The 15,476-nt window shown below is 45.0% G+C and overlaps 1 protein-coding gene across 3 annotated transcripts in view; it reads right to left on the bottom strand.

Moving 5' to 3' along the window:
• The window catches only part of LOC144671341 (uncharacterized), a 318,999-nt gene that overhangs the window by 179,062 nt on the left and 124,461 nt on the right, over nt 1-15,476 (bottom strand). For all 3 annotated transcript variants that reach the window (XR_013573914.1, XR_013573913.1, XM_078533193.1), the window contains one exon: nt 1,469-1,637. Coding sequence is in view for 1 of the 3 variants with exons in the window: in XM_078533193.1 (XP_078389319.1) it covers nt 1,555-1,637 (83 nt within the window). In the remaining 2 variants the exon portion in view is untranslated. The remainder of the gene's footprint in view (nt 1-1,468; nt 1,638-15,476) is intronic.

The following is a 15,476-nucleotide window of genomic DNA, read 5'->3' on the forward strand; positions in this document are numbered from 1 at the left end:
CATAGCTAACATGCAGCCTGGAAAGAAGTTAGCCATGTGTTTCTGTACTACGAGAATATGGCCAAATGTAAAATAAATGTCAAGACTGCGTGGGGGAATGTTGCATATAATCTCCAAGCTCATTATCGAATTCCCAAGGATCTTTTCTCTAGTGGAAACATGTGATTTGATGTGCTATTTGAGAGACAGAGATCAAGAAGGCTCGGTTCGATTCTCACAGGTGCTCAAGTATGGATATCTCAGGAACAGAGAAAACCTATCCAGTATCATATCACATCTTCAGAAACTTCTCCAAAGGTGATTTATTGATTTAGAGCATAGTGTCTATTATATGTTGGCCTGCCATTTTGTGCACACCAAGACAGCAAATGACCAACAAGTATTTTTATTTTGGCAGCTGAGGGAAAAAAACATTGGCCAGGACAATCTCTGCTCTTCAACGTGTACCATGGGGCCTTTAACATCTGCCTGGAAAGGCAGAGAGGGAAACAGCCATTACGTGACTTCCCACTCAGATTTTAAAGTCCACAGTTTGTAAGGAATAGGGAAGATATAGGCACGGCAAGGAGTGCTGCTTTCAGTTGCTATCTGCTGCACCTTTGTATGGGATGAGGATATACTGTGATGCTCTCCACAGTCAAATGGCTTTCCAACACTCAGTCAGGAACAATGGTCTCCTCGCATTCCAACAAGGAACAGATATCCTTCCACATATCGTTCTGCTATGCCTTCAGCTGTTTGGGCCCCAAGGTCCGGGATTCACTCCCTAAACCTCTCCACCTTCGTATCCTTTTAAGATATTCCTTAAGATCTACCTCTCTGGCCAAGGTTTTGGTCAATATCTCCTTATGAGGCTCGGTGCCAAATCATAAACAGAATTACCTGGAAAAACTCAGCAGGTCTGGCAGCATCGGCGGAGAAGAACAAAGTTGACGTTTCGAGTCCTTCTGTTGAAGGGTCATGAGGACTCGAAACGTCAACTTTGTTCTTCTCCGCCGATGCTGCCAGACCTGCTGAGTTTTTCCAGGTAATTCTGTTTTTGTTTTGGATTTCCAGCATCCGCAGTTTTTTGTTTTTATCTCGGTGCCAAATCATGTTTGATAACTCTCCTGTGAAGTACCCTGGGATATTTTACTATTTTAAAGGTGCTATATTAATGCAAATTATTATTGGTGTGGAGGAGAATGGGGAGGGGGCGGGGGGGGTGGTGGAACATTGAGAATTTATTTTTAAACATTGATTGAAATGTGCAAGTTACAAAAAAAATCCAGCAACTTTTGTGAGGTGGGGAGCTCTCTATGTTGTGAAATATAATTAGCAGTGAACAAAAATCTCACAACAGCCCTCCACTGCCGTCAGTGAAAAGTTTTTATTCTTTTAAGTGGTTTAGGTGAATGCCCGATACTTAATTGCTCGTCATTAAAAGGCTCTTTGAAAAGTGTGAAAAGACAGATGTAGAATTTCTCACCTTTATCAGCACGTTTATCTTTCACTGCCTCATTGGCATGGGACTGTAGGCATTCTGGTTAGCATTCAAGAGTAATTAAATCAGGCTCAACTACAGCCTGCTGAGGCATCTCTGCAGGGGCTTCTCATCTCCTTTCCATTGTTTTGTCTGCCAAAGATCTCTGGACTTGCTGAAAGAAAGAAGGAGAAGGAGAAGAGGGGGTGGGGGGAGGGTGTGATTAGTGCAAATATTTGATGTTTTTACAATGTGACAAGGTTTCCAAGCCAGTGGACCAAATAACAATCTGACACTTTAAAAGCAGCCGTCAAAACAGGCTCAGTTTACAGACCCTTGGAGCTCCTTTATCCATCAGGGATCCAGTCTGGAGAAAAAGCCCTGTTAGTACAATTGATTGTCTCCAAGCGGGTTCATGCTGGTCTGAATTGAATCCTAAATTTGCCAATCAGCCCCCAGGCTTTCAACCAAAGAATCTGTCAGGCTGCATTTAAGGGGAAGCACATTGATGGGAGGGAGACAGGAATAGAATGATATACTGATTGGGTTAGATAAAGTCGGGTAGGAGGTGGCTTCTGGGGAGCATAAACACCAGCACAGATCAATCAGGCTGAATGACCTTGGAACATAAGGCGGCCATTCAGCCCATCAAACTTGACCTGCCATTCAGTTAGATCATGGCTGGTCTGTATCGTAATTCCAGTGACCCACCTTGGTTCCATAACCCTTAATACTCTTATGTAACAAAGTCCATGAATCCCAGTTTTGAAATTTTCAATTGACCAATTGCTCCCCCATCCCAGCCTCAACAACTTTTTGAGGGATTGAGTTCCAGATTTCCACCATGCTTTGTGTGATCTGTATCTGTGCTGTAAATTCTATGACTCTTGGTGGACCTAATCATTGCAAAATAGGCCAACAAGATTTTTTCTCATTGTCCCCCAACCCTTTTTCCCATCCAGAATTCCCCACTCCTCTTGGGAAGCTGCTGTCTCACGCTGAGGTATAGCTCTCTGGGCCCCAAAGACACATTCCAGTACCATTCCCAATTGTCCATTGTTCACTGCATGTCTAGGCAGTGACTGGTCACAGGGCACCCAACTTCTCAAAGAAATACAAAAAAATTACAGACACAGAAACACGCCATTCGGCCCAGCTGGTCTGTGCCAGTGTTTATGCTCCACCTGAGCCTCCTCCCACCCCATTTCATCTCTTTCTATCAGCATATTCCTCTATCCTTTTCTCCCTCATGTATTTATCCAGCTACCCCTTAAATGCATCTATAGTATTCACCTCAACCACTCCCTGTGGTAGCGAGTTTCACATTCTCACCACTCTCTGAGTAAACACATTTCTCCCGAATTCCCATTTAGATTTATTAGTGACTATCTTAAAGTTAAGGTTTCTGATCCCAGTTCTGATCTTGCGCACAAGTGAAAACATCTTCTCTATGCCTACCCTATCAAATCCTTTCCTTATCTTTAAGACCTCCATCAGGTCATCTCTCAGACTTCTCTTTTTTATAGAAAAGAGCCCCACCCTGATCAGCCTTTTCTGATAGTTACAACCTTTCAATTCTGGTATCACCCTTGTAAATCATTTTCACATCTTTTCCAGTGCCACTATATCCTTTTCATAATATGGAAACCAGAACTCTTCCCAGCGAGCCTAGGAGATGATAAGTGACCAGTCACTCAGCTTTAGGGAGCATTGAAGCCAAAACCAATCCTCTCCTCCTGCAAAGTCCACACAAGAAACACACTCTCCAATGGGGGAATCAAACCTCTGGTCATCCCGGTCTGTGTGCCTTAGTCCACATCACTGAGTCTTCCTGGGTTCATCAGTGCACCAATAGCCATTTCCTCAATGGCAGCATTCCACCTCTTGGACAGATGATGCTGCTCTGCCTCTGAATTGTGAATGGTCATCCAATAGGGTCCACTTATCTGGTGAGTTAAACCTCCCCACTCTATGGGACCAGCGACCAACATTTGGGCTGATATATCAGCACCTTTATAAATGCTGCACAACTTAGGACAACCCAAAGCACCTTACAGCCAATTGACCACTTTTGAAGAGTGAGACACTACTAGTAGGTGCCACATTTTGGATGAGATGTTAAGCCAAGGCTCCATCTGCTCCCTCAGCTGGAAGTAAAAGGTTCCATGGCTCTATTTAAGAAGAAGAGCAGGAGAGTTTTGGCTAATATTTATCCTTCAACCAACATCAATAAAACAGAGTGTCGAGCCATGAACACATTGCTATTTTAGGGATCTTGCTGTGCACAAATCAGGAAACCGTGTTTCCTACGTAACAAAAATGACTACACTTCAAAAAATACTTAATTGGCTATAAAGCACCTTGAGATGTCCTCAGAACGTGAAAGGCACTATATAAATGCAATTCCTTTCTTTCTGCACTTTAACCAGAAAAAGCAAAATTTTCACAAAGAAATCATATAACAATATAACCATAGCAATGATAGGAGCTCTTACTCTGTGTGAACAAACATTTGCACAGGTCTCTGAGGTGAAGGTAATATGGAGCAGGGGAAATAAAAACCATCATGTCTGGACTTAGACAAATGAGATTGTGTGGTGATACTCTCTGTGTCTTCGAATGCTAACGCAATTTACACCACAGCTGTCAAATCTGTATGAATTTTAGATTCCTATCTAGCTCCAAGCTCCTCCCAGGTGTATGGATAATGAGGTCAGTCAGTCAGTGGATGAAAGACAGACAAAGGTAGAAGAATATTCTCCATAGCCTCTCTGTCTCCTGACCTCTTGCCTCTTGCTATTGGTCTCCTCTGTGTCAGTGCTTGTCAGCCTCTGTCTTTCTGTCTCACATCTTCCAGTTCTTTATCCTGCTCTGTGCCAATGTTCAATCAGTCTCTCTTTTGCTGTTTGTTTCTATTGCTTTCCAAGTTTAATTTTCTTTCTCTCATCTCTCCGTCTCTGTTGATCTCTCTGTTTCTCACTTTCCTTCTATTTGTCCCCCTCTCATCCTTCTTGCTCTCTTCCCCAGCTCACTCCCTCTCTCTGTCCAATATTCATTCTTGTTTTCCCTGAATTCTTCCTCAACTCACTCTCTATCCTCACTCTCTGTTGCAGCTGCTTCTTCACCCTCTCTCCCTGTCCTCTACCTTGTTGTCTTCTTCTTTCTTTGCCCAAGCACTCAGCCCTATTTCTCTCATTCCCATCTCTCTCCATATTCCAGGGGTCCCTTAATGCTCTCTCACAACATTCAGTCCTACTTGTCTCTTTTGCCTCTGAGTCAAGAGGTCATGGATTCAACTCCCACTCCAAGGACTTGTGCATAAAAGCTATGCTGATACTCCTAGCGCAATCCTGAGGGAGTGCTGTACTGCCAGAGGTGTCTTTCAGGCAAGGCTTTAAATCGAGACCCTGTCTGCCCTCTCAGGTGGATGTAAAAGATCCCATGACACTATTTCGTGGAAGAACAGGGGAGTTCTCCATGGTGTCCTGGCCAATATCTATCTTCCAAACAACATCACTAAAAAACAAATTATCTGATCATTATCACGTTGCTCTTTGTGGGACATTAAGGAGGAGCTAGATAAGTACATCAGAGAAAAGAATCGAAGGATATGCAGATAGGGTCGGATGAAGAGACCTGGGAGGAGGCTCAGATGGAGCATAAACCTCAGTTGGACCAAATGGCCAATTTCTATGCTGTAAATTGTATGCAATTCTATCATGTACAGCCGGGAGAACAAAGGTACATTAGCAAACCTCTCCAAAATGGTGGTTAACATGAATCAACCTTTGACCTGTAGGTTTAGTGGGCAGCAGAATAACAGCTGTTCAATCAGTGGAAATGTTCCTCGGCTGAAGCAATTTTGCTTTGAGTCCTGAACTCTGATTGACAGTGAACTCTCATACCCATCATTAATGCACAATAGCTACTGGATTTAACCAAATTATTGTAATTATGCAAATTATTATAATTATTTTAAGTTTCAGATTGTTTTATAACAGCTATAAGGAACTCCAAATTGGGGGCTGTCAAAGTTCTTATATTATTGTCGCTCAACAGAATTAATTTAGTGAGTGCAAATATGAGTTATATAATGGTAGCTTCTGTTTTCTAGGATTATTACTTTTTTTAAAAAACGCAGAAATTTCAATGGATAAAATTCCTCTGCCGACAGTTTCATCCAATGGATACAAGCTACGTGATATCAATTAGAGGCAGTTATCAGTGGATTGGAGTGCATTATATTCAGGATAAAGGGACAAGCTGAAATAAGTCAGACATCAGATAACAGATAATCTCGAGTTGTGTTAGACACATGCATATATAACATTCTGTACATGACATAGGTCGCCAGCCTTGGCTCAGACTCTCCTCTGAATCAGAAGGTTTTGGGTTCAATCCCGCTCCAGAGACTTGGACACATAACCCAGGCTGACACTCCAGTGCAGTACTGAGGGAGGGCTGCACTCTCAGAGACGCCGTCTTTCAGATGAGATGTTAAACCAGGGACCTCCCGCCGCAAGTCAATGGGCTTCTGGCTGGCTTCCGCCCACCATGGGGCTGGAAAATCCCGGCCTTCACCTGCACTCCCGTTAATGTCTGCGACACAAATGATCCCATGACACCATTTGAAGAGCAGGGGAGATTTCCTCTCCAATATTTATTCCTCAATCAGCACAGAAGTCGGATTATCTGGTTGTCTATCTCATTGCTGTTTCCGGAGTCTTCTTATGTAAATTGGCTGCTGCATTTCCTCCATTACAAAAGTGACTATATTTCAAAGTGCTCTGTCCCAGCTATTTATCAGGGATCACCATCTATCTGGGGAAACTAGGAATATTACTTTAAATTCAAACCTAAGAGCGGGACAAAGGCTCAAACAAGAAATCGGTAAATTTAGCATAAATCTAACATCTACTATCATAATTTGCCACAATCCTGACACTACTGAGCAGATAAGGCTCTGGTAAATGGTAAAGAATTAAATTATCCCCAACAATCGCATTAATCAAGGAACTGATTTTAGACAGGGAAGGGATTAGTGAACACTTCAAAAAGTATAAGCTAATCATGGACAATCAGCACTTTTATTTAAAACTGTAAATCTATTTTGCCTTCTCTGGCTTTAATTTTTTTATTTCCATTGTTGCCCAGGATGTACCGTTTTAAGTTTAAATGGTTATATTTACTTAATCTGCTCTTGCCTCTTCAGTCCTGGGCCTCTATGTTTCCTGCTCATTTTTCCCACTTGGGATTGCGGTGAAGTCAGCAGCCTCCCCCATCCCTTTCCCACTCGTTCACACACCCCCCACCTCTCTCCCACTGGCTCATACCCCCTAACCTTAACCAAACTCCCCTCCACCCCTCTCCTACTGTCCCACACCCTCTAACCTTAACCCACACCCCCCTCACCCTGTCCCTCTCCCACTGGCCCAGACCCCCACTCAAACTTCCCCTCTCCTGCCTGGCACCCCACTCACCACCCAGTCTTTGACGGCCACCTTGAATCTCCACTCCCCCCAATAACTTTGCAGGTTTCTGTTGCACCAACATTTTATTTAATTCATTCAAGGCATGTGAGCATCGCTGGCAAGGTCAACATTTATTGCCCATCCCTAGTTGCCCTAGAGAAGCTGGTGGTGAGCCGCCTTGAACCGCTGCAGTCCATGTGGTGTAGGTACACCCACAGTGCTATTAGGAAGGGAGCTCCAGGATTTTGACTCAGCGACAGTGAAGGAACGGCGATATATTTCCAAGTCAGGATGGTGTATGGAGGAGAACTTGCAGGTGGTGGAGTTCCCATGCATCTGCTACCCTTGTCTTTCTAGGTGGTAAATGTCATGGGTTAGGAAGGTGCCATCGAAGGAGCCTTGGCGGGTTGCTACAGTGCATCCTGTAGATGACACACGCTGCTACCCCTGTGCGTTGGTGTTGGAGGGATTGAATGTTCAAGGTAGTAGGTGGTGTGCCAATCAAGTGGCTTGCTTTATCCTGGATGGTGTTGAGCTTCTCGAGTGTTGTTGGAGCCACACTTATTATCCCTCTGAATGGAGCAGCTGACATGATTTGTTCAATAGGCCAAATTAATTTGCTCCAATACTTTGCAGGTAGAAAAATCCACCAATCACAGATGAAGTGCCCACATAAACCCAACCAAATTGATCTGATTATTTTTGCCAAAGCTAATTGTTCAGGATCCCATAAATGCTACAAAACTAACCAGTCAAGTCCTTCTCCTTACAACCAACCATTTTCCTTTCTTCTGGAAGTATCTCCAATTAAAACACAAGGAATGGATTAAAAAGTTACACATTTTGGAGCAATCATTAAACTGAACACAAATCTTTAAGGTTATAAATCCCTGCCAGTTTCCTCAGCACAGGCCTGGCCTTGAGCTTTCCTTCAGTCTCAGGACTGGAAATTTCACCAGGACTTTGGGGCAGAGGTTTTCAGTTTCTGTGAATAAATATGAGGTACCTACTGACTCTGTGCACTAGCATAAACATGAGATAGTGAGTCCAAGCTCACTTATCTTCCTAATCTGGCCTTGTCTCCAGGGAGCAGACTCGGAGGGAGGAGCACCGGAGCGGTGACCTCGGGGCACAGAGTAACTGAAGCCAAAACTGAAAAAGTGACATCACAGGAAAGCTGTGACCTGATTGGTTGGTAGGAAATCTGCACCAAATTTGAAAAAAAAAACACTGCAAAGCTAATTAATAAATTAATTAACAAAGTAGAGATGGCTGGGCAGGTGATGTGCTGTAGCTGTATGATGCGGGAGCTGGCAGATCCCATTGCGAACCACAGTGACCACATCTGCAGCAAGTGTTGGTTGCTGGAGGAACTCCAGCTCAGAATTGATGAGCTGGAGTCCGAGCTCCAGATGCTGCGGCACATCCGGGAGCGGGAGAGTTACCTGGACGCTTTGTTTCAGGAGGCGATCACACCCGGTAGATTAACTACCTCAAATTCGGTCAGTGGTCAGGGTCAGCAGGGTGTGACTGCAAATGAGGCAGGTAGAGGGATCCTGTGTTCAGGAACAGAGGAGCCTCAGCTCTTGACCTTGTCCAACAGGTACGAGGTACTTGCTCCCTGTGTGGATGAGGAACAGGGTTGTAGGGAGGATGAGCCAGCTGACCACGGCACCGTGGCACAGGAGGCCATTCATGAGGGGGGAGCAAAAAGACAAGTGGTTGTTGTAGGAGATTCTATAATTAGGGGAATTGATAGCATCCTTTGTAAGCAGGATCGAGAGTCCCGCATGGTATGTTGCCTGCCCGGTGCCAGGATGAGGGACATCTCTGACCGGCTTGAAAGGATATTGGAGAGGGAGGGGGAGGATCCAGTTGGGAAAGAGGACCTGTTTGGGGATTATCAGGAACTAGGAACTAAATTAAAGAACATGTCCTCAAGGGTTATAATCTCTGGATCACTACCCGAGCCACGTGCAAATTGGCATAGGGACGCGAGAATAAGGGAAGTAAGCACGTGGCTAAAGGAGTGGTGCGGGAAAGAGGGGTTCCATTTCGTGGGGCACTGGCATCAGTATTGGAACAGGAGGAATCTGTACCGTTGGGACGGTCTCCACCTGAACCGATCTGGGACCAATGTTCTAGCGAAAAGGGTAAATAGGGTGGTCAACAGGACTTTAAACTAGAAAGTGGGGGGGGGGGGGGGGGGGGGAGGGTAAAACTCCAAGAAGTATGACTAATGGGAAACAAAGCAGCAGGTTAGCGTGTGGGGGGGTGGATTCAACTTCATGGAAAATTATGAAAAAACTGAAAAGAAAGGAGAGCCCAGGAGAGGCTATTAAATTCTCCAGAACATAAAATAGGACAGAGTGTTTGGAAAGGGCTAGGAATCTAACTTCAAGCACACCAGATAAAGGGACGACAATGAGAAAGGGGACGGGAAATACAGGACTGAAGGTGTTGTATCTGAATGCACGCAGTATACGAAATAAGGTAAATGAGCTTGTGGCGCAGATTGAAATTGGCAAGTATGATGTGGTGGGCATCACAGAGACATGGCTGCAAGGGGATCAGGACTGGGAGCTAAATATCCAAGGATATACATCCTATCGAAAAGATAGGCAGGTTGGCAGAGGGGGTGGGGTTGCTTTGTTAGTAAGAAATGAAATTAAAATGATAGCAAGAAATGATGTAGGGTCAGATGATGTAGAATCTGCGTGGGTAGAGTTGAGGAATTGCAAAGGTAAAAAAACCATAATGGGAGTTATGTACAGGCCTCCGAACAGTAGTCAGGATATGGGGCACAAGATACACCAGGAGATAGAAAAGGCGTATAAGAAAGGCAAGGTTACAGCGATCATGGGGGATTTCAATATGCAGGTAGACTGGGAAAATCAGGTTGGTAGTGGATCCCAAGAAAAGGAATTTGTGGAATGTCTACGAGATGACTTTTTGGAGCAGCTTGTGGTGGAGCCCTAGGGAACAGGCAATTCTAGATTTAGTGATGTGTAATGAGGCAGGTTTGATAAGGGAGCTTAAGGTGAAGGAACCCTTAGGAGGAAGTGACCATAATATGATAGAATTTACCCTGCAATTTGAGAGGAAAAAGCTGGAATCAGATGTAACGGTATTACAGTTGAATAAAGGCAACTACAGAGGCATGAGGGAGGAGCTGGCCAGAATTGACTGGGAGATGAGCCTAGCAGGAAAGACAGTGGAACAGCAATGGCAGGAGTTTCTGGGAGTAATTTGGGAGACACAGCAAAAATTCATCCCTAGGAAGAAGAAGCATACTAAAGGGAAGACGAGGCAACCATGGCTGACAAGGGAAGTCAGGGACAGCATAAAAGCTAAAGAGAAAGCATACAATGCGGCGAAGAGCAATGGGAAACCAGGGGATTGGGAAGCCTACAAAGACCAACAGAGGACAACTAAAAAAGAAATAAGGAGGGAGAAGATTGAATATGAGGGTAAACTAGCCAGTAATATAAAAGAAGATTGCAAGAGTTTTTTTTTAGATATATAAAGGGTAAGAGAGAGGCAAAAGTGGACATTGGGCCGCTGGAAAAGTACGCTGGAGAAGTAGTAGTGGGGAACAAAGAAATGGCGGAGGAACTGAATAGGTACTTTGCATCAGTCTTCACAGTGGAAGACACGAGTAACATCCCCAAAGTTCAAGAGAGTCGGGGGGCAGAGGTGAGTACGGTGGCCATTACCAAGGAGAAGGATCTAGGAAAACTGAAAGGTCTGAAGGTGGATAAATCACCTGGACCAGATGGATTACACCCCAGAGTTCTGAAGGAGATAGCTCAAGAGATAGTGGAGGCATTAGTGGTGATCTTTCAGGAATCACTGGAGTCAGGGAGGGTCCCAGAGGACTGGAAAATTGCTAATGTAACCCCCCTGTTTAAGAAGGGAGTGAGGCAAAAGACGGGAAATTACAAGTCGATTAGTCTGACCTCGGTCATTGGTAAGATTTTAGAGTCCATTATTAAGGATGAGATTTCAGAATACTTGGAAGTGCATGGTAAAACAGGGCAAAGTCAGCATGGTTTCATCAAGGGGAGGTTATGCCTGACAAATCTGTTAGAATTCTTTGAGGAGGTAACGAGTAGGTTAGACAAAGGAGAGCCAATGGATGTTATCTACTTGGACTTCCAGAAGGCCTTTGACAAGGTGCTGCACAGGAGGCTGCTCAGTAAGATAAGTGCCCATGGTGTTAGAGGCAAGGTACTAGCATGGATAGAAGATTGGCTGTCTGGCAGGAGGCAGAGAGTGGGGATAAGGGGGTCCTTCTCAGGATGGTGGCCGGTGACTAGTGGAGTTCCGCAGGGGTCAATGTTGGGACCACAACTTTTCACTTTAGACATTAATGATCTAGATGAAGGAACTGAGGGTATTCTGGCTAATTTTGCAGATGATACAAAGATAGGTGGAGGGACAGGTAGTATTGAGGAGGCAGGGAGGCTGCAGAAGCATTTGGACAGATTAGGAGAATGGGCAAAGAAGTGGCAGATGGAATACAATGTTGGGAAGTGTGAGGTCATGCACTTTGGTTGGAAGAATAGAGGCATAGACTATTTTCTAAATGGGGAGAGAATTCAGAAATCTGGAGTGCAAAGGGACTTGGGAGTCCTAGTCCAGGATTCTCTTAAGGTTAACTTGCAGGTTGAGTTGGTAGTTAGGAAGGCAAATGCAATGTTGGCATTTATTTCGAGAGGACTAGAATATAAAAGCAGGGATGTGCTGCTGAGGCTTTATAAGGCTCTGGTCAGACCATATTTAGAATATTGAGAGCAATTTTGGGCCCCATATCTCAGGAAGGATGTGCTGGCCCTGGAGAGGGTCCAGAGGAGGTTCACGAGAACGATCCCAGGAATGAAAGGCTTAACATATGAGGAACGTTTGAGGACTCTGGGTCTATACTCAATGGAGTTTAGAAGGATGAGGGGGGATCGGATTGAAACTTACAGAATACTGAAAGGCCTGGATAGAGTGGACATGGGGGAAGATGTTTCCATTAGTAGGAGAGACTAGGACCCGAGGGCACAGCCTCAGAGTAAAGGGGAGACCTTTTAGAACAGAGATGAGGAGAAACTTCTTTAGCCAGAGAGTGGTGAATCTATGGAATTCATTGCCACAGAAGGCTGTGGAGACCAGGTCATTGAGTGTATTTAAGACCGAGATAGATAGGTTCTTGATTGGTAAGGGGATCAAAGGTTACGGGGAGAAGGCAGGAGAATGGGGTTGAGAAACTTATCAGCCATGATTGAATGGCGGAGCAGACTCGAAGGGCCGAATGGCCTAATTTCTGCTCCTATGTCTTATGGTCTTATGGTCTAATCAGGGTTGCCAACTCTAGTTGGACGAATTCCTGGAGGTTCTATCACTTGCTGCCCTAAGCTGCCCTGCCCCCACACTTCTGCCATTGGTCACACATCACATCCATCTTCATGCTGCCCAGTATACCCACCAATTGGAAAGGGAACAAACTCTTTGTTAGCCAACTGGATGCTCCCCCAGTCAAATAACCAATATTTTTTGTAACTAATAATCAAACGAATTCAAAAAAATGTAAAAACAGCTTATTTAACATTTCTATGATTTCATTCCTGCATTTATTCACAGTAGTGCCCTGGAGTTTAGTCTACAAGTCCTGATGAGTCCTGGGCAGTCCTGAATGGTTGGCAATTCTATTCCTAATTGGCCACTATGGGAAGAAAAACAGGGAGTGATATAAAGCTGGCTGTAGACTCACTCCCACCCCTTCAGACTTCTGCACAAAGATCAAACCAATTGTCCGAGAGAGACAGTGAAAGAGTGAGAGAGAGCAAATGAGAGCGAGAGCGAGAGGGCGAGAGTGAGAGAGAGAGTGAGCGAGTGAGAGAGAGTGAGCAAGTGAGCGAGAGAATGAGAGAGTGAGTGAGAGCGAGAGAGAGTGCGTGAGAGAGGGTGCGTGAGAGTGAGAGAGAGAGAAAAAGAGAGTGAGTGAGAGGGCGCAAGAGAGAGGGTATGAGAGAGAGGATGTGAGGGAGATGGTGAGAGAGAGGTGGTGAGAGAGAGAGAGGATGAGAGAGAGAAAGGGTGAGGGAGAGAGGATGAGAGAGAAATAGAGTGAGAGAGAAAGAGAGTGAGAGAGGGTGAAATATAGGGTGAGAGAGGAGCTGAGAGAGTGTGAGTGAGAGAGAGTGAAAGTGAAAGTGAGAGTGAGAGAGAGAGAGTGTGAGAGAGCGCAAGAGTGGGAATGAGTGAAAGAGAGTGAGAGTGAGTGTGAGTGCAAGTATGGGTGAGTGTGAATGCAGGTGAGGGTGAGAACAAGGACAAGGGCAGGGCAAGGGCAGGGGGTTGGGTGGGGGGAATGAGAGTGAGGGTGAGAGTGAGGGCTGGAGTTTTGCAGGGTTGGGGAGACTCCAGAGATGTTTAAAATGGTAGGCGAGACCCAGATGCGGAAGTCATGGTCCCATTTCAGACAGATCCCATTTTTGCTGGCAGGGGAACGGGGCAGGACATGCTGCACACAGGAGGGAAACCTGAACTCAGCAGGGCCATTTGAACTTAGTGCTGAGCTCAAACAGACCCTATTTTGGCTGGTCCAAGGGCCTTAACCCAGAGTGTGGGAGTCACACATTTATGCAGTAGACATGAATGCACTTGAGGAATGGATAAGGTCTCTTTAAATGCCATGATCTGAATTTTTTAAATCTTCTGCTCTTTGAACGTGAAGAAAGATAGAGGCTGTCAATGAGAGTTTTAAAAAAAAACTTCTGCTGGACTGCTTTGATTGACAGGCTTTCTGGTGTAGGTTAGAAAAAAACATTATCATCTGTTTGTGCAGTTCCTATAAAGGTTTTTGTTGAACTTCCCAATTATGTCATTATGAATGTTTGGCTGAGTTTCAAAAGCTACAATTATCTCAGCAGGGGTTTCTAAGTTCACTGTTTGATTGACAGTTTAAAGTGACTATTAAAGGATTAGCTGTCTTTGTTGTGAGGACTGATTGGAAGTTTGTTTGTTTTTATAAGTGATTAGCTACTTGAGGAGACTTAAAAGCTTTGAATGGGTTTCATGAATGGGAGTTCTTTTCACTATCAACTGTATATGAGTGAGAGCAGTATAAGTTTATTTTTTTCATCTCTACATGGCTCCTGAGCTCTGCCTATGATGAATATTGGATGAGTGGCTATGGAGGTGGCATGGGGGATATGAGGAGATATAGGGTGAGTGAGGGGAATGAGTTGGCATGGAGGGGCCATGGGGTTATGAGGGGGATGGGACTGTGCGGGAAGCATGAGTTGGCATGGAGGTGGCACTGGAGGTGGTGGGGGCGAGTTTACATGAAGGGTGGGTAGGCAGGGGCTGAGGGGATGTAAAGGGTGAGAGTGTCCTAACCAGCCCACCTTGGCACTTGCCCGCCCCCGTGGCCACCCAGGATCTGCTTTCAGGGTCAGCAGGCCTGACCCTACCCCACCCCTGCCTCCGAGGAGTGAAAATTGGGTCTAATGGGGCCCTTTAAACTGAAGCAGGTCTGCCAAATTGGGAAATTTCTTGAATCAAGCTACTGGTCTCAGTGGTGAAAATTCGGCCCTGTGTATGAAACTGAGAACGAGGGTGCGAGAGTAAGAAAGTGAGTGAGGGTACGTGGATGTGACAGAGTATGTGAGCAAGTGTGACAGTATCTGAGAGTATATGTGAATCTGGGGTAAATGTGAGAGTGCGAGTACAAAGGTGTGCGTCTGCAAGGGTGTGTGAGCAGAAGGGTAAGAGATTGTGAGTATGAGAGTGTGTGGTTGTGAGATGTGAGGGTGTGCGAGTGCATGAGTGCGAGAGTGTACGATTGTGCAAGTGTGTGAAAGTGTATGTGTATGAGCGTACCAGTGAGTGCATGAGCGCCAGGGTTTCATAGAACAGAGTTTGGGCATGTGTGAGTGTGTGTGTGTGAATGCACAAGTGTCCGAGTATGTGGGTGTGCAAGTGTGAGGTTGTATGAGTGCAAGTGTGTGTGTGTGTGTGTGTGTGCGTGTGCGTGTGCGTGTGTGAGGGAGAGAGAGAGAGGACGGCTGAATGCGCGGTTGAGAATATATGTGATATAGAGCTGGATCATGAGAGTATTAGTGTCCACAGTGAAAATACTTCAACAATTTACAAACAAGACAGCCCAAACTGAGTTTGAAGGAAATTGCAGCGATACTCGGGAATGCGCCGAGCTCACTTGTGGAGGGCAAAGAGATAGGCAGCAATGTGAATTCATGCAGAAGTGACATGAGAACATGCTTTAACAGGCCCCAGATTGGGCTTCAGTATGTTCATAAACATGAAAATAATTTACATTTATATAGCACCTTTCACAATCGCAGGATGTCCCAAAGTGCTTTACCACCAATGAAGTACTTTTGAAGTGAAATTACTGTTGTAATATAGAAAACACCTCAGCTAATTTTGTGGAATTCATTATTTCTCTGATTGCGACTTCCGCATGAATTGTGACTCACCGTATACCAACTCCCCCTGGCAGTTTCAGATACTGTACAGGTAAACAGGTTTAT

Source organism: Cetorhinus maximus, chromosome 2 (assembly GCF_964194155.1).
Source record: "Cetorhinus maximus chromosome 2, sCetMax3.hap1.1, whole genome shotgun sequence".
In the NCBI taxonomy this organism is placed as follows: Eukaryota; Metazoa; Chordata; class Chondrichthyes; order Lamniformes; family Cetorhinidae; genus Cetorhinus; species Cetorhinus maximus.